At 39.8% G+C, this 18,863-nt stretch overlaps 1 protein-coding gene across 4 annotated transcripts in view; it reads left to right on the top strand.

Moving 5' to 3' along the window:
• Positions 1-18,863, top strand: part of PRDM4 (PR/SET domain 4) — a 57,474-nt gene that overhangs the window by 24,318 nt on the left and 14,293 nt on the right. For 2 of the 4 annotated variants that reach the window (XR_006205082.1, XR_006205083.1), the window contains exon 12: positions 4,834-4,923. Coding sequence is in view for 2 of the 4 variants with exons in the window: in XM_042947624.1 (XP_042803558.1) it covers positions 144-456 (313 nt within the window). In the remaining 2 variants the exon portion in view is untranslated. Of the gene's footprint in view, positions 1-143; positions 1,832-4,833; positions 4,924-18,863 lie in introns of those variants that run through there. The other 2 variants (XM_042947624.1, XM_042947622.1) reach the window with 1 other exon arrangement.

Raw genomic sequence — 18,863 nt, 5'->3', positions numbered from 1 at the left:
TCTGCTGTTTGCTATGAAAAAAAGCCTGATTTCCAGAAGAGTAGAGCTCCTCTAACAAAGACGTGAGGTTGTGCAGAATAATTGTGTGCCTCGGTTGTCATGTGTAACCCCAAGTCAAAGGTTTTTCCTTGTGTTCCTCTTAGAGAGCGCCAGATCAAGTGTCCCAAGTGCGATAAGCTGTTCTTGAGAACAAATCATTTAAAGAAACATCTCAATTCTCACGAAGGAAAACGCGATTATGTCTGTGAAAAGTGTACAAAGGCTTATCTTACCAAATATCATCTCACCCGCCACCTGAAAACCTGCAAAGGTCCCACCTCCAGTTCATCAGCACAAGAGGAGGAAGAAGAGGATGACTCCGAGGAGGAAGAGCTAGCAGACTCTGTGGGGACAGAAGACTGTCGAATTAACAGTGCTGTGTATTCGGCAGATGAGTCTCTCTCGGCACATAAATAAAAGCCAACTATTTTGGATGGAAAATGCAAAAGGGAAAAACGTACAACTAGCTATCCACTACAGTGGTTTTTGTATAAAATGGTTTCTGATTTTTTTCCAGCCGACAGTCAAAGCAGACTGGGAATGGATAAAGCACTTATAGAAGAGTATCCTAATGAAAACACTTTAGAACAGATTGGGAAAAGAGAGCAGGTAACCTATTTTTAAGTGATGTATGGGGAGGAAAGCGTCAGCTTTTGAAGTCTGTTCTTTATTTACATGGGAAACTAGGTGGTGCATTTATACCTGAGTCAGAGCTGTCCTCTGCCCAGACCAGTCAGATTTATTTTAGATTCTTCCATTGTTCCATTTTCCTCCCAGCCCCATGACTTGGTCCCTGCCTCACAGCCATCCTGATTGCTGATTGTGGTTCTGGTGTTTCGTTTTATGTAGACTATCGTGACTTAAGTCATCCCAGAGTGGATTGGAACACGGCAGTGTAAGCTTGTTACTTTGCAGCTAACAAGGTTAAAGCAACACCTGCCTTAATCTCTCTTGGCTTCTTGGGAATTTAGGGTAGACCTTGCTTCCCAAAATTTCAGCAGATGCCTAGAGAGGGCAGATTAAAAAGGACTAGCCAGGCAGCAGGCAATGGTGGAGAAAAGCAAAGGAGAGACACTTGGGCCACTGTCCAGAAAACTAGCTTTGGCGGAAGCCAGGTTGAGCCACCTGGTTATTATTCCTTAGAGATCCTTGTAGGTTCAGACATGTGTCTGTCTCCAGTAAAGCCTCCAGCCTCTAGACAAAGGGGACCCGGAGGTGTAGTGAGCCAAGTAATGCCTGCTGGATAATCTCCTGACAACAAGCACATGTGGACTCAGCTGGCAAAGTGGTATCTTGGACCGTGGAAGGAAGGAGGGAAAGATCCTTTATATCTGATTTATCCTATGAAAAAGAACAAGACACCATGAAAATGTTGCCAGCACGGAATGACAAATGATTCCAAACACATTGGGGCATTTGCAAGGTTAGACCTCAGTTGTCCGTGGTGAAGGATCTCCTCTGTTAAGCATGGCAGGTGCCGAAGGATTTTGAAGGTATAGAAGGCTTAATGGTCACCACATGGGTGTGTTTCAGGGTCCCAGCTTAGTTAGTTCATCCCTCCGGTCCTTCACTTGGTCTCACATGCGTACCCTGTTTACACAGCAAGAGGCAGACACATCCCTGAGCTGACGGTTGCTAGAACGTGCGCCTGCTCTAAGGTGCAGCCTTGGGGCTGGAGCAGAGAGGACTCTGGTAGGAAGGTTTTGCTGCTAATGTATTTATGGAATGAATGTATTTCATTCAAATCTGTATTCCTCTAGGAAGGATTAAAATAAAAGCCTTTTTTAAAATACAGGATTCTGCTTGTAATCTCATTTTGTGGAGGAAGAAGAATGAGTCATTTAGGGAAAAATCAGGTATAATTTTTTCCCCCTAAGGTTAGAAGTGGAGAAAGTATTTCCTAAGTAGTGTAACTTTGAGATCATGTATTTCTGCATAACAGGGCTTGATCAAACTATTTTTCCTGTGTTTCCCACTCTCCCCTCCTGCTTCTTTCCTCCCTGAGGGTCCCTGACTATGCTGCCTCCTTGGAGAACTGTGGCAGGTCTACGGTTGAGGGATGGGGTGAGGGCTGGCTGCTGATACTGGCTCATGAAGCCTCTGGCAGGCAGCACTGGTGGGACTGGGGCAGCTCCAAACTCAGCCTTTTGCTGAAGGCATCCTGGTGGCCGGCCACCTCTGTTCTCAGGAAACTGCTGGTGCTGGAACTACAGGCCCCCTTGCTCCTTCTGTCTCGGGAGCTCAGGCTGGGTTAAATTCCTTCATTTCCCAGCACTGGTTGAAATGCCATCACAGATAGTTAAGCCTGGTATGAAAACAGGAAGCCTGGAAAATAGTTTGAGAATGTAGCTGTTGCTTATTTTCAACTGTCTCTTCCATTTTTTACCTTTTTTTTTTTTTTTTTTTTTTAATCTTTTTAGTTTCTTTTGAGAGAGAGCATGAGTGGGAGAAGGGCAGAGGAGAGAGAGGGAGGAGGAGAGAATCCCAAGCAGGCTCTGCAATGTGAGCATAGAGCCCAGTGTGGGGCTCGAACCCATGAACCGTGAGATCTTGACCTGAGCGGAAATCAAGATGCTTAACCAACTGAGCCACCCAGGCGCACCGCCTCTCCTTTTTTACCTCTTCGATCTCAATGGCATGTTCTAAGTTGTTCCCAGAAAATGAACCGCCTGGTAACTGCCCTTTTGACAAGAGTTTACTCTGCCTTCTCTACCTATTAAAGGTGGCTTCATCTGTTGCTGCTGTTGGGGTCAGTCTGTTGTTGGAAGATAGTCACATTGAGAGACAGGATAGGAGTGTGGGCTCTGGAGCCCTGCTGAATGTCTGCAGCGTGGGCCTTGCTGCATGATGGTTCGTATCCTTAGCCTAGTTTTGCAACCAGTTTATGCCTGTTTACTTAACTGTAAATAGAGAATAATAAGAGTTCCCATTTTATAATACTGTTCGAAGTTAAAGTTATTTAATACTAATTACTAGTTATTTAATGTAAAGGGCTATTATAGTGCCCCACATACAGAAAGCAGTGTTAGCTAATAGTCTTTCAGTTTTAAATTAGCCACACATAGATTTCTAGCCTTAAAGTCTGTCGTCGACTCAAGATGCTCCAGGTTTTCGTGAAACAAGTAAAACTGGCATGATTGGAGTCTTCAAGGCCAAGCCTAGAAGCTGGTTTAGTTTTCTTGTACGTGAGTGTATATAGTACTTGGTGTTTCCTTCTTTAAAAGGTGAGCTGCTTATAACCTTGTGTGTGTGAACTCAGGTCCTTAGCACATCAAAGGGCAAAGAGGTGACAAGAATTTGTTTCCTTCAACCTCTTCAGCTTCTTGGCCTATATATATATACTTCCTCTTTTTTTTGCTTTGTTTTTGAAGTTTGTTTTTGAGAGAGAGAGAGACAGGGGGACGGGCAGAGAGGGGGAGAGAGAATCCCAAGCAGGCTCTACATTGTCCATGTGGAGCCTGATACGGGGCTCAAACTCACCGTGAGATCGTGACCTGAGCCGAAATCAAGAGTCCTATGCTCCACCGACTGAGCCACCCAGGTGCCCCATACACGCTTCCTAGTAAACCCTCCTTTGTGTCTTGAGCGTACCAGAAGTGGTCAGCCTCTCATCAGGTTTGTAAACTTATGGTATCTGATCAGCAACACTACCCCGTAGAGTCAAATACTCAATGAGTCTTCAGGTATACAAGTGATTACTATTATGGGTTGAATTGTGTTCCTCCAAAATTTCATATATTGAAATTCTAACCTGTAATACCTCAGAACGTGAGCATATTCGGCAATAAAGTCTTCAAAGAAGTGATTCAGTTAAAAGTGAGTTCCTTCATCTGGTATGACTGATCCAATTAAGAAGAGGAAATCTGGATACAGGGAGACCGTGTGAAGACACGGGAAGGAAACCACTCGTCTGTAAGACAAGAAAAGAGGCCTCAGAGGAAACAATGCTGATCCTTTGATCTCGGACCTTCGGCCTCCAGAATTGTGAGAAAATTAATTTCTGTTGTTTCGGTCCCCCAGTCTGTGGTACTTATTGTGGCAGCCCTGGCGAGCTAGACACTGTCCACCTGAAGGTATCACCTTTATGATGGATGCTGAACAAACAGCTTTCAGTACAGTGATTGTAACTGTAACCTTAGCTTTACAGTTTATCACTCGCTGCCATTCATGTTGCAACATGAATGGCAGCGACAGTTCAGTTCGTAGTGGAATGTATTGCCGCTGGCAGGTTTCTGTACTTCTGAAAGGGATAGCATCACTTCTCAGCTATGTTTTTGTTCCTTCATTTTTCTCGCGTATACACACTTGAGAGTCCTGGAGGCCCCCAGGCCTGTGTAGTCCTCACACAAGGACAACTTTTCCAAAACCATTTATTGGGGCGCCTGGGTGGCTCAGCTGGTTAAGCATCCGACTCTTGATTTCGGCTCAGGTCATGATCCCACGGTTCATGAGATTGAGCCCACACATGGGGCTCTGTGCTGACGGCATGGAGCCTGCTTGGGATTCCCTCTCTCCCTCCCTCTGCCCTTGCCCTGCTCATGCTTGCCCTCTCTCTCTCAAGTAAACTTTACAAAAGTAAAGAAATAAAAAATCTTTAAAAACAAAACATTTATTAAGCGCCAGCACAGTGTAAGGCTTTGTAGAGGACAACAGAACAGCCAGGACTCTGCCCTTGCCCCCTGGAACTCAAAATTTTAGAGACCTGATTGCACAGTTGGCTCACCTAAGGAGCTAAACAATGTTGAGTGTCTGGGTCAGCCCCAGACCTACTGATGAGTCTCCTGGACTCCCCAGGTGATCCTGAACCCGTCCGCAGGAGTCTTCTATTGGAGACCACAGAAGATACAGTTGTAGACGTCTGTACCTGATGCAAGCCATACCATGGTGAGTGTTACAGGTATAAGTATTATTAAAATCTAAGAGCAAGAGCGAAAAAGTCGTAAGAGAAGCCTAGTAAAACGGGGGAGAACTGGGTCTAGGTGTAATAAATGAAGATGGGGCGATGCATTTGAGATCCAGGACTAAAAATTTTAGAGAATACCTAGCTTACCAAATCAATAGCTGCTTTTTGATTATTTTATTTTTGATTACAGTGATACTGTTTCCTTGTGGCAGGCATTGTTCTAAATAGAAAATAATAGAAATATTCTATTTCTAATAGAAATAACATTTACTCTGCACGGTGACCTGTGATGATTTTTACGTAAGAAGAGGCTGAGGTGCAGAATTATGTGGCACACGGTTCCACGGCTAGTAAGCGGTTGTGTGTGCCTTGTTGGTTCTTCAGCAGTGGCTCGGTGAAAGTTGGGGTCTCACCATGGCATATATCCAGGTTACAAGTCTTGCAAGGAAATCACAAAATCTAAACTATTCTACTACACAAAGCATATGTGTATACATGAATTAGGGAGCTCATGAAAAGCATGCTTTGGTCTCTGGTCTCTGCTGGAGCACCTCCCCCTGCCCTTTTGTCCTGGCTGCGTACCTGCTGAGGCACAGGCTGGAGATGGGCTTTGGGGTAGGACGAACATATAATCAGTTTATAGCCAGAATAAGAGAAAATCACTTAAGGAGAAAGGTACTAATGTTAGGAAAAGTTGGTCAATAGACAACTTACAGCCCTTCTTAGCTAACATGGTCCTAGGGCATTTTGACACATTTACTTGTACATCTAGTGTCTAATAGTGCTAGTGTATTTTATTAGGTTTTTCTTCAATGTTTATTTCTGAGAGGGAGAGAGAGGGAGAGAGAGCGAGCGAGCAAGCAGGGGAAGGGCAGAGAGAGAGGGAGACACAGAATCTGAAGCAGGCTCCAGGCTCTGAGCTCCAAGCTATCAACACAGAGCCTGACACGGGGCTCAAACTCACAAACTGTGAGCTCGTGACCTCAGTTGGAACTATGAGATCATGACCTGAGCTGAAGTCGGATGTTTAACCGACTGAGCCACTCAGGCGCCCCAGTAGTAGTAGGCTATTTTAGTTTAATGTTTGTTTAGTCCTTTAGGAGCATTATGAAAGTGGGTTTTATCCCATTTTATAAATGGTGAAAATGAAGTTCAGAAAAATTACGACTTTCTGCATTTCATATTCAATGATTTGCTACCTGGGAGCATTTCTTAAAATGTGTATATTTCTCTTCTAGCTTCTTTTTCATGTTAATCTGATGATGTGACTGCTCATTTCAGTGGGCATCACACTCTCCCTGTAGTAGTTGTATGTTTACCCTGGGGTTGTGAAATGCATTTTTATAAACAGAGAATGCCTTTGTGAGCCACTGTTCTTAATTGGTTTAGAGAACTGGCACTCTACGAAAGATGAATTATTCAAAAGCGTGGGAGAGGACACAGTGCTCTATTAGGGACTTTTTCAAGATGACTGACTCAGAAATGCTGCAGCAAAAAGAAAGTGAACCAGGCTATTTTGTATCTGAAATTCCCCAAATGCAAGTAAGCGTGTCAGCATATATTCTCTTTGGGAAAGGAACATGTTAGACCTTAAGGGTGGCAAGGGGAGAGGTGCATGTGTAAGTAAAAACAATGGCTCTGACCAGGAAACCCAATTGCAAGCTTCTAAAAAGGAAGGAAAAAACAAAACGTATGGACAGCATCCTAGGCCTTTGTTACAGGTGTGTGGTTAGGATGAAGAACTACATCATTGTTTTAAACAGTAAAGATGGAAGAAACCTAAGTATCCTCCAGAAAGGTGATGTTGAGTAAGTTATGGCACATCCATATGAAGCATTACAGTGCTGCTATCTAAAAGGATGAGGTAATCCATATGTTAACATAGAATTATCTCCAAAATATATTAAGTGAAAAAGTATGTTGTCTAACCTTCTATTATCTATCTATCTAATATTTAAAAAACCCTGAATTGTATAAAGAATATACTATAGATTGTCAGTCCCGTTTTATACTTTCCTGTGCTATGCTAAAGCTAAAACCTGCTTCCCAGACTCCTCCAGAGCTAAGATGCCAAACAAAACCAAAGTTCCTCTGATCAGATGACTTGTATGAGATTTTGATTCAGAACTGAGTTATGTGGGGAGAGAAGCAAGGCCTGAGGCATCTGTTTATTATGCAGGCTTGGCTCTTACCAAGGGTGATGTGATCTGGGAGCTAGTGGCTGTGATGGATGGAGGTTTTCTGACGTGGCAGGTAGCTCCTTGGTCATAAAAGCAGCTGTTGCGCCTGGCGAGTTTACTTCTACAGTTATGGGATTGGGAGACATTCCTAGAATCCAGCCTAGAATCCTATCGAACGTTTTCAATGATACTGTGAGTTTACGATACTGCTTAAACTAGATTGAGGAGATTCTGTTGTTTGAAAATACAAATATTGATTAAGTAATTGGTATCAGAAATATTGCAGGAAACATATCCTCAAGGAAATGTGATCTTAGTTTTAGTTATATGACCTGGGTGCGTTTCAAGGCAGCGAGAACCCAGCTACTGTTAGAAGATGGGACACAGAATTGTGCTGGAATGGTGTTAGATCTTCACCTTTGATCACTTGCTATGAAATGTACTCAATCAATTCAGCTTGATCTAAACTATGTTTTTCTTCCCCTGGCTTAGTATCCTCAGAATTTTTTTGACATGTATTCCTCAAGAGCTAGAAAGTTGTTGCAACTCTCTTAATATGTCAGCCTTCTTTTCCAGGGTTTGGCTTAGTCAGAGGTCAGAGGCAGTAAGAGGTGTATGAATGGCAAACGAGAATTGGAATTTTATTTTGGTGTGGTCATTAGAGGGTATTCAAGAAAGTCAACCATTCTCATTAGATAGGGGGAGGAGGAGGAGCTCCTGTCGGGGTACTTGGAGTTACACTATTGGAATTCTCTCAAGTATCACCATTCCCTGTTTCGGGATTGTACTTTTCCCACTGAAATATAATAATTTTCATTTAAGAAATCTGTTGAAACTGTGAGTCCAACACAGTCCAAACTGTGTGCTGTAAATCAGTAACTGGCTCAGACTCTGCTTCTGGTTTATCACCATATCAGCCTTATAGCTACCAGAGGGAAGATACTAATCGGGACAGTCATGGATAATTCCTGGTTCTCTGACCTAGCGTATATGTCTATTAGGCAGTTGGATAGGAATATGAAGTTTGCCTCAATATTAAGGTTTTCCATTTTTTCTTGTATCAGTTCTAGTAAACTATGCTTTTCTAGGAACTTGCCCATTTTCTAAACATGTTCAGATTTAGTTACGTGCAGTTGTTCTATATCTTATCAATGTCTATAGGACCTGTAAGGTCCCTTCTTTTTGCTCTTGATGTTGATAACGTGTGTTTTTTTATGATCACTACAGCTCATAGGTTTATCAATTATCTTAGCATTCTAAAGTATCTATTTTTTGCTTTGGTGATTTTCTGTAGTGTATGTTTGTTTTCTATGACATGATTTTCTTCTCTTTATTATTTCCTTCTCTCTACATTTTTGGATTTAAATTGCTGTTCTTTTTCATCTTACGAGGACTACTGAAAACTGACTTTTCTAATAGGCATTTGAGGCTGAAAGTCATCTCTTTGATACAGTTGTAGTTACATTCTACAAGATGTTACGAGCCTTACGTTCATTGTCATTCAGTTAAAAATGTTTTCTAATTTCTGCTGTGCTTTCTCCTTAGACAGTCTACTTAGATTATTTATACATGAATTCCTGAATTTCCAAATTTTCAGGAGTTTTCTAGTTTCTTTTCAAATTGATTTCTAGGTTAATGCCATGATCAGAAAACATACTCTGAATAATTTCAGTTCTTTAAAATTTGTTTATATTTGCTTAATGGCCCTGTATTGGGACTATTTTGGGAAATGTTCCTTTCATACTTGAAAAGAATGTGTGTTCTGTTATTTTGGGATACATTGTTCTATGAATAGCTGTTAAGTCAACTTGATAGTTAACTTGATAAGCAACTTACTTTTTTGTTTCCTTGTTAAATCAGTTACCAAGAAAGGTATATATTAAGTTCTCCTACTCTGATTGTACATTTGTCTATTTCTCCTTTTAGTTCTGTCATTTTTGCTTTACATATTTTAAAACTATGTTTCTGAATGTTTAAAAATCTAGAAATGTATCTTGTGGGACCAATCTTTTTATTGTTATAAGAGGGATGCTGTCTTGGGGTGCCAGGGTGGCTCAGTTGGTTGAGTGTCTGACTTTGGCTCGGGTCATGATCTCACAGCTCATGAGTTTGAGCCCCGTGTTGGGTTCTGTGCTGACAGCTCAGAGCCTGGAGCCTGCTTTGGATTCTCTCTCTCTGTCCCTCCCCCACTCTCACTCTGTCTCTCTCAAAATAAATAAACATAAAAAAAGAAAATAAAAAGGATGCTGTCTTTATGATGTGTCTTTCCTTAAAGTCTATTTTGATAGCAAAATAGCCGTACCACATTAATTTTGGTACTTGCATAATGTATATTCCTCTACTCTTTCTTAAGTTTTTAATTTTAATTCCAGTATAGTTAATATACAGTGTTGTGTTAGTTTCAGATGTACAATATAGTGATTCAACATTTATACAATTACTCGGTGCTCATAATAATAAGTGTAGTCTTTATTTTTTTCTTTTTTTTCAACCTTTTTTTTATTTATTTTTGGGACAGAGAGAGACATAGCATGAACGGGGGAGGGGCAGAGAGAGAGGGAGACACAGAATCGGAAACAGGCTCCAGGCTCCGAGCCATCAGCCCAGAGCCTGACGCGGGGCTCGAACTCACGGACCGCGAGATCGTGACCTGGCTGAAGTCGGACGCTTAACCGACTGCGCCACCCAGGCGCCCCGATAAGTGTAGTCTTTAATACTCATTACCTATTTCACCCATCCCCCCACCCATCTCCCCTCTGGTAACCATCAGTTCTCTATAGTTAAGAGTGTGTTTTTGGAGTTATCATGTTTTTATTTTGTTTTTGTTTCTGAAATTCTACATATGAGTGAAATTGTATGGTATTTGTCTTTCTTTGACTTATTTGCTTAGCATTATACTCTCTAGCACCATCCATGTTGTTGCAAAAGTAAAGATTTTATTCCATTGTGTGGTAGAATATTCCACTGTATATATGTATACCTACCATATCTTCCTTATCCATTCATCTATCAACAGACACTTGGGCTGCTTCCATAATCTGGCTATTGTAAATAATGCTGCAATAAACAAGAGTGCATATATCCTTTAAACATTCTTTTTAAAATATTTATTCATTTTTGAGAGACAGAGACAGAGGTGAGCAGGGGAGGAGCAGAGAGAAAGGAAGACAGTATCCCAAGCAGGCTCTAGGCTCTGAGCTGTCAGCACAGAGCCCGACGTGGGGCTCGAACCCATGAACCATGAGATCATGACCTGCCTGAGCCGAAGTCAGATGCTCAACCGACTGAGCCACCCAGACACCCCCATATATCCTTTTGAGTTAGTGGTTTTTGTTGTTGTTTTGTTTTGCGTTTTGGTAAATACCCAGTAGTGTGATTACTGAGTTGCAGGGTAATTGTTAACTTTTTGAGGAACCTCCACTGTTTTCCACAGTGGCATTCCCTACAGTACATAAGGGTTCCTTGTTCTCCACAGTCTTGCCAACACTTACTGTTTCTTACGATTTTGATTTTAGCCATTCTGACAGGTCTGAGGTGGTATCTCATTGTAGCTTTGATTTGCATTTCTGTGATGATGAGTGATATTGAGCATCTTTTCATGTGTTTCTTGGCCATCTGGATGCCACCTTTGGAGAAATGTCTGTTCATGTTTTCTACTCATTTTCAAATTGGATTATGTGTTTTTTGGGTGTTAAGTTGTATAAGTTGGTTATATATTTTGAATACTAACCCCTTATCAGATGTGTCATTTGCCAATATCTTCTTCCATTCAGTAGGTTGTCTTTTTTGTTTCATTGATTGTTTCCTTTGCTGTGCGGAAGCTTTTTATTTTGATGTAGTGCCAATAGTTTATTTTTGCTTTTACTTCCCTTGCCTTGGAGACATACCTAGAAAAATGTTGCTATAGCCAATGTCAGAGAAATTATTGCCAGTGCTCTTTTCTAGGATTTTTATGGCTTCAGGTCTCACATTTAAGTCTTTAATCCATTTAGAGTTTTATTTTTGTGTATGGTGTAAGAAAGTGGTCCGTTTTCATTCTTTTGCGTGTAGCTGTCCAGTTTTCCCACCCCCATTTGTTGAAGAGGCTGTCCTTTTCTCATTGTATATTCTTTCCTCCTTTGTCAAAGACTAATTGACCATATAATTCTGTGTTTTCTTGTCTGTTCTATTGATCTATGTGTTTATTTTTATGCCAGTACCACAGTTTTGATTACTACAGCTTTGTAATATCTGGCTTCTTTTTTCTTTTTCAAGATTTCTTTGGATATTTTGGGTCTTTGGTGGTTCCATACAAATTTTAGGATTGTTTATTCTAATTCTGTGAAAAATGCTGTTGGTATTTTGATAGAGATTGCATTAAATCTGTAGATCGCTTTGGGTAGTATGTCAGTTTAACAATATTCTTTCAATCCATGAGCATGGAATGTCTTTCCATTTTTTTGTGTGTACGTTGTCTTCAATTTATTTCTTTTTTTATGTTTATTTATTTTTGAGAGAGAGAGAGTACAAGCGAGGGAGGGGCAGAGAGAGAAGGAGACAGAGGATCTGAAGCAGGCTCTATGCTGTCAGCAGAGTCTGATGTGGGGCTCAAACCCACAAACTGTGAGAGCATGACCTAAGCCAAAGTAAGATACTTAACTGACCGAGCCACCCAGGTACCCCATCTTCAATTTCTTTCATCAGTGTTTTACAGTTTTCCGAGTACAAGTCTTTCACTTCTAATTGGTTAAGTTTATTCCTATATATTTTATTGTTTTTGGCATAATTGTAAATGGGACTGTTTTCTTTAAAAAACTTTTTTTTTACATTTATTTATTTTTGAGAGAGAGAGAGAGCAGGGGAGGGGCAGAGAGACAGAGGGAGACACAGAATCTGAGCTGTCAGCACAGAGCCTGATGTGGGGCTCGAACTCACAAACCGCGAGATCGTGACCTGAGCTGAAGTCGGATGCTTAACTGAGTGAACCACCCAGTTGCCCCTTAAAGTCTATTTTGTTTGGGGGTGCCTGTCTGGCTCAATTGGTAGAACATGGGACTCTTGATTTCAGGGTTGTGAGTTCAAGCCCCACACACACTGGGTGTAGAGATTACTTAAAAATAAAACCTTAAAATAAGTATTTTGTCTGAAAGAAGCATTGCTACCCTGGTTTTCTTTTGACATCCATTTGCATGACAAATGTTTCTTCATTTCCTTACTGTCCATCTGCAGGTGTCTTTAGGTCTGAAATGAGTATCTTGTAGACAGCATATAGTCGGTCTTTTTTTTTTTAAATATATTTTGTCACCTTATGTCCTTTGATTGGAGTGTTCAGTCCACTTACATTCAAAGTATTTTTTTCCACTATTTAATTTTTTTAAAAAGTAAGCTACACACCCAACATGGGGCTCGAACTCTGACCCTGAGATTAATAGTCTCACGTTCTACCAACTGAGCCAGCCAGGCACCTCAAAGAAATTGATAGATGTGTATTTATTGCCATTTTGTTACTTGTTTGTGGTGGTTTTTGTAGTTTTTTTTTTTTTTTTTCCCCTGATCCTTCTCTTGCTCTCTTTCATGGTTTATGGGGGTTCTTTAGTGATATATTTGGACTGCTTTCTCTTTATTCTTTGCATATCTATTACTGCTTTTTGATTTGTAGTTAGTATTAGATTTGGATACATCTTCTGCATATAGCAGTCTATATGAAGTTGATGGTTGCTTAAGTTTGAACCCATTCTTTACTCCTCTCCCCTACGCCCACGTTTTAGGTAGATGGCATCATATTTTACATCCTTTTAGTTTATGAATCTCTTGACTGATTTTTACAGAAATGTTTATTATTCCTGCTTTTGTGTTTTTTTACTTTTCATACTCTCACTTATGGTCTTTCCATTCAAAGAGTCGCCTTTAATATTTCTTGTAGAGCTGGTTTAGTGGTCATGAACTTGTTTAATTTTTGAGAAACTCTCTCTCCTTCTAATCTGAATGATAGCCTTGCTGGATAGGGTATTCTTGGCTGCAGATTTTTCCCTTTCAGCACTGTGAACATATTCTATCATTGCCTTCTGGCCTGCAAATTTTCTGCTAAAAAAAATCCACTGAGAGCCATATGGGATTTCCCTTGTATGTAACGTCTCCTGCTACTTAAATTTTTTTCTTTGTTACTGCTTTTTGCCATTTTAATTACTATGTGTCTTATTGTGGATCTCCTTGGGTTTTTTGTTTGTTTGTTTTTAGGGTAATCTCTGTGCCACCTGGATATGAATATCATTCCAGATTAGGGAAGTTTTCAGCTATTATTTCTTCAAATAACTTTTCTGCCTCCTTTTCTCTCTCTCCTTCCCATAATGCGAATGCTATTATGTTTAATGGAGTCACTGAGCTCCTTAAGACCGTTCTCAATTTGCATAATTTTCTTTCTCTCTCTCATTTGCTCAGTTTACTTTCCCCATTACTCTGTCTCCCAGGTCTTTAATTTATTCCTCTGCTTCCTGTAGCCTGCTATTTATTCCATCAAGTGTATTTTTAATTTCATTTATGGTGTTCATCTCTGATTGGTTCTTTTTTATCTCTTTGTTAAGGATATCACTCATGTTCTCTACTCTTTTCCCAAGTCCAGTGAGTATCTTTACGATTATTACTTTAAATTCTCCATCAGGCACGTTACTTATATCTGTTTTGCTTAGGTCTTTTGTGTGATTTGGTCCTGTTCTTTCATTTGGGACATACTCCTCTGTCACCTCATGTTGTCTACTTCTCTGCTTCTGTGTGTTAGGAAATCAAAAGATGGAGATCTTTTGCTCTTGAAAGTAATGGCCTTATGAAGACGAGGTCCGGTAGTGCCTTGCCATGCAGTGTCTCCTGTTCCCCAGTACCCGGCACTTCAGGGAGTGTCTCCCGTGTGTGTTGCGTGTGCCCTGCTGTTGAGTCCTGGCCTCTTTTTCTTTCAGCCCAGTTGTCTGCTGTGGCTCTCTTTGCCTGTTGTGGGCAGTGTTTGGTCGCTGGCTGCATCGGGCCTGTTTTAAAGGAGTATTTTGGCCTGCTTGTGAAATACAACTTGCTGTCACCACTGCTGACAGAACTGAGGCCACGCAAAAGGCCTGGGTCAGGAGACGGGGTGTTGCTTGAAGTCATATTCCTGAATCACACAGGAAATATTAATGGTTCATGGACTGATAGCTCTTTTATCTGACTAAGTTAGGATCGGGTCCCCTAAGAGAACTTTTGTCCCTTAGCTAGAGAGCAAAGACTTTTCTTATTCACACTGAATCTCCCGTGCTCTATATGGCAATAGGCACAGGATAGGCATTCGGTGTTTGAGAATGAATGTACAGCCTGTTTTTTAAGGTTTCCATTTATGGATTTTTTGTGCCACAACAGAGTTAAGTGTAGTGACAGATGCAACTAGATAGCTAAAAGGAATGTCTACTTTTTGGAAAATTTTTGGAACTTTGCCAACCCTTGTTTTAGGTCAGAGTAATCAGGAAACACCTTATGGCTAAGTATACTTCTGGGCATTTTCATTCTTTGGTTTAAGGTTTCTCTTTATCATAGAATTATTTTTCTTTGGTATATTTTAATATTTGCCTGTTCCACTTATTCTGATGTGGGTCTCCTAATAGGAAGTACTCTCATTTTATTTATCTGAAAAAACTTTCACTTGTTTTCATAAAGCATACTTTCACTTAGTATTAACATTTGGCTGCTATTTTTTATAGCACTTTGAATCTATACATTATCTTCCAACTTCCATAATTTTGTTAAGAAGTCATCCAGGAGTTGATTGTTGCTCCTTTCAAGATAATACACTCCTTCATGCCTCACATGGCTGTGCCTTACCTTTGCTTTAGCTTTTAGTTTACCACAGTACGTCTAGATGTGGTTTTCTTTGGTCTGTTCTGTTTGGGGTTAGTGGTTCTTCTAAATCTGGTTTGATGTCATTAGTTCTGGAAAATTTTTAGCCAGTATTTTTACACATATCTCTTCTGTACTGTTAGCTTTTCCTTCTCAGAGAAATTACATGGCCTTTTGCTTTTCTTTTCAGTTTTATCTAATTTGTTGTTAATGCCACTTACTGAGTTTTCCATGTCTCATATCTTTTAGTTCCAGATTTTCCATTTTAAAATTCAATTTCTAGTTTTTGGTCAAAATTCTCAATTTTTAAATTTGCTTGAGTATATTGCAAAATATGTTTCTGGTAGGGCCTTTATTTAGATCTCTTGTATGTTCCTAGTGTCTATATTTTTCAGTTTACAGTTGTGTTTTATTTCCTTATGTACATGGTTATTTTCATGCCCTGATTAGTACATGTCAAAAATTATAATAAAAGTGTGTGGCCCAATATGACATTTTCTTCCTCCAGAGAAGATTTACATTTTTGGTAGGCAGCTAAGGGTAAGAGTAATCCTGGATTACAGTAATGAATTATAATTCAGAAGATTTAAAGCTGGACTTCTGTTTGTCGGAGGAACAGTTTCTAGTTAGTCATTAGCTCTAGGCCAACTCAAAGCCTTGGTGGGGGGGGCGGGTATTCAAGCACCACCTACTTGATCCTTCTCAATACCAGTTTTGTTTCCCACTAGCACTGCATGGTTAAAAAAAAAAAAAAAAGATCTATACTTTTTCTCAGGCCCTTAGCCACTTTCTGGAATCCACAATATTCTTAAGGAATAGATTGTCCCAAATGCCAGGTTCTTTTCTGGGTTTTATGTTTTCTCCTGACTATTGGTGCGTTATTTTCTCAATGACTTCTTTCCTCAGTACCTCTGGGCTTTCTATGACCTGTATTTCCATCCAGCATCTGCGGAAGTAGATGTTGAACTGTGTAATGGATGCTGGGATGTACCACCTAGAATCCTTTTCATGAATAAGCTCTTTCCAGAGGTACCACATACACTGGCTAGTGACTGCTCGCAGCTGAATTTTTCTCTGGAAATGGCTCAGCTTATGGCAGCTGCCTTGCCTGGGAAGATAGCCTGAACTAAATGATTAGTTGAGATGGGAGTATGTCTCAGCCACAGTGACTCAATTAGGACTTCTATGAAGGGTCATTTCAGGTTTGGAACTAGAGATCTGCAAGGGACATCTGTTGAAACTTCATAATGGTTCAGCCCTTCCTTCTGCCCAGTTCTGCTTTTCTGATTTCCTTACAGGTTTTGTTTTAGAATACTTTCCAATTAATCTACTGTAGAGTTCCCGTCTGTTTCATTTGCTTTTAATATAGTCATCATATACAATTTCTTTTTTGGTTATATTTAACTCATTTGGGGGGAGAGGAAGTTAGTGTTGGAAGAAGTAGTTCATTTGAGAGAAGTAATATAGTTTGACCTTGACAGAAGCAGTTAAGATATACTGTCTTTTGCTTCAGAGAGCAATCTTTACTTTGTTTCACATTCACTGTTTAAAACTGAGATATAATTGACATATAACATTATACTGGTTTCAGTTATAGGACATTAAGATTAGATTTTTGTACATATTGTGTGCAATGTTCACAATTCTAGCGAATATCAATTCACATACATACTTACAAATGTTCTTGTGATGAGAACTTTCACAATCTACTCTTAACAACTTTCAAATATACAATACAGTATTATTAACTATAGTTACCATGCTGCACATTACATCTCCATACTTTATAACTGGAAGTTTGTACCTTTTGACCGCCTTCACTCATTTCACCCAACCCCCACCTGTAACAACCACCAATCTGGTCTCTGTATCTGAGCTCAGGTTTAAAAGAAAAATTAGATACCACATACAAGGGAAATCATATGGTATTGTCTTTCTCTGACTTACTTCACTTAGCATAATTTATGCCCTCAAGGTCCATCCATGTTGTTGCAAATGTCAAGATTTTCTTTTTTTTTTTTTTTATGGCTGAAGAATATTCCAGTGTGTGTGTATGTTATAAAGCTGTTATGAACATGGTAGTGTAGATATCCTCTTGATTTAGTGTTTTTGTTTCCTTTGCATAAATACTCAGAAGCAAAACTGCTGGATCATGTGGTAGTCCTATTTTTTATTTTTTGAGGATCCTCTAATGTACTGTTTTCTATAGTGGCTGCACCAAATTACATTCTCATCTACAGTGCACAAAGAAAGATTCCCTTTTCTCCACTCTTGGAACCCTTATTTCTTTTTGACAACAGCCATTCTAATGAATGTAAGATACTGTCTCACTGTGGTTTTGATTTACATTTCCTTGATTAGTGATGGTGAGTACCTTTTCATGTACTTGTGGCCACCTGTATATCTTTTTGAAAAGTGTTCAAGTGCTCTACCCATTTTTAAAAAGTTCTTTTTAACATTTATTTATTTCTGAGAGACAGAGAGCAGGAGTGGGGAAGGGTCAGAGAGAGAGAGGGAGACACAGAATCCAAAACAGGTTCCAGGCTCCAAGCTGTCAGCACAGAGCCTGATGCGGGGCTCGAACTCACGAACCGCGAGATCATGACCTGAGCTGAAGTCGGACGCTCAACTGACAGAGCCACCCAGGCGCCCCTCTACCCATTTTTAAAGTTTTCTTGCTATTAAGTTGTGTGAATTCTTTATATATTTTGGACATTAATGCCTTACCAGAAGATTTGCAAGTATTTTTTTCCCCATTGTGTAGGTTGTGTTTTCATTTTGTTGGTTTCCTTTACTGTGCAGAAGCTGAATTTGATGTTATCCTATTTATTTTATTGTTGTTGCCTTTGTTTTTGGTGTCAGATCTAGAAAATCATTGCCAAGAGCAATGCCAAGATTACCACCTATGTTCTAGTTTTATAGCTTTAGGTCTTATGGTCAAGTCTCAATCCACTGAGTTGGTTTTTATATGTGGTAGAAGATAGTGGCCCAGTTTCTTTTTCTTTTTTTGCATGTAAATACCCAGTTTAACCAACACCAATTATTGAAGAGACTCTTTTCCCCATTGTATGTTCTTTTCTGTTTCTAATTTTTCTATTCTGTTTCATTGATCTGTATACCTGCTTTTGTGCTCATACCATATTATTTTGATTACTGTAGCTTTGTAATATAGTTTGAAATCAGAAAGCATGATGCCTCCAGCTCTTGTTGTTCTCAAGATTGCTTTGGTTGGTGGCTCCTGGCTGGCTCCTGGCTGGCTCAGTCAGTGGAGTGTGCTACTCTTGATCTTGGGGTTGTGGGTTTGAACCCCATGTGGGGTGTAGAGATTACTTGAAAATAAAGTCTTAAAAAGATTGCTTGGGCTATTTGGGGTCTTTTGTGGTTCCACACAGATTTTAGGATTCTGTGAAAAATGCCACTGAAATTTAGAAAGGGATTGTACTGCTGTAGGTTACCTTGGGTAGTGTGGACGTTGTTATAGTTTTTGGTGTATAGGTCTTCCCGTTTGGTTAAATTCCTATTTTGTTCTTTTTGATGCAAATGTAAGTGGGATGAAGAAACTTCTCTGCTAGCTCATTGTTAGTGTATAGAAATACAACTATATTCTATTCTGTGTATTGATTATTGTACACTGGAACCTTAATGAACTTTATTAGTTTCAGGTTTTTTGGTGGTCTGACCTGGTTGTTTTACTTTTTCCAAAGTCTAATTGCTCTGGTAAGGGCTTTCAATACTATGTTGAATAAAAGTGGGGAGAGTGGACATCTTTGTCTTGTTTCTGATCTTAGAGGAAAATCTTTGAGCTTTTCACTGAACATATCACACTTGTGATATATGGCCTTTATTAGTTGAGGTATACTCCTGCTAACCCACTTTGTTGAATTTTTATAATGGCTATTCAATTTTGT

This window comes from Panthera leo, chromosome B4, assembly GCF_018350215.1.
Source record: "Panthera leo isolate Ple1 chromosome B4, P.leo_Ple1_pat1.1, whole genome shotgun sequence".
Lineage (NCBI taxonomy): Eukaryota > Metazoa > Chordata > Mammalia > Carnivora > Felidae > Panthera > Panthera leo.
Note: the sequence above shows the minus strand (reverse complement) of the source record. Positions and strands in the feature narration are given on the sequence as shown.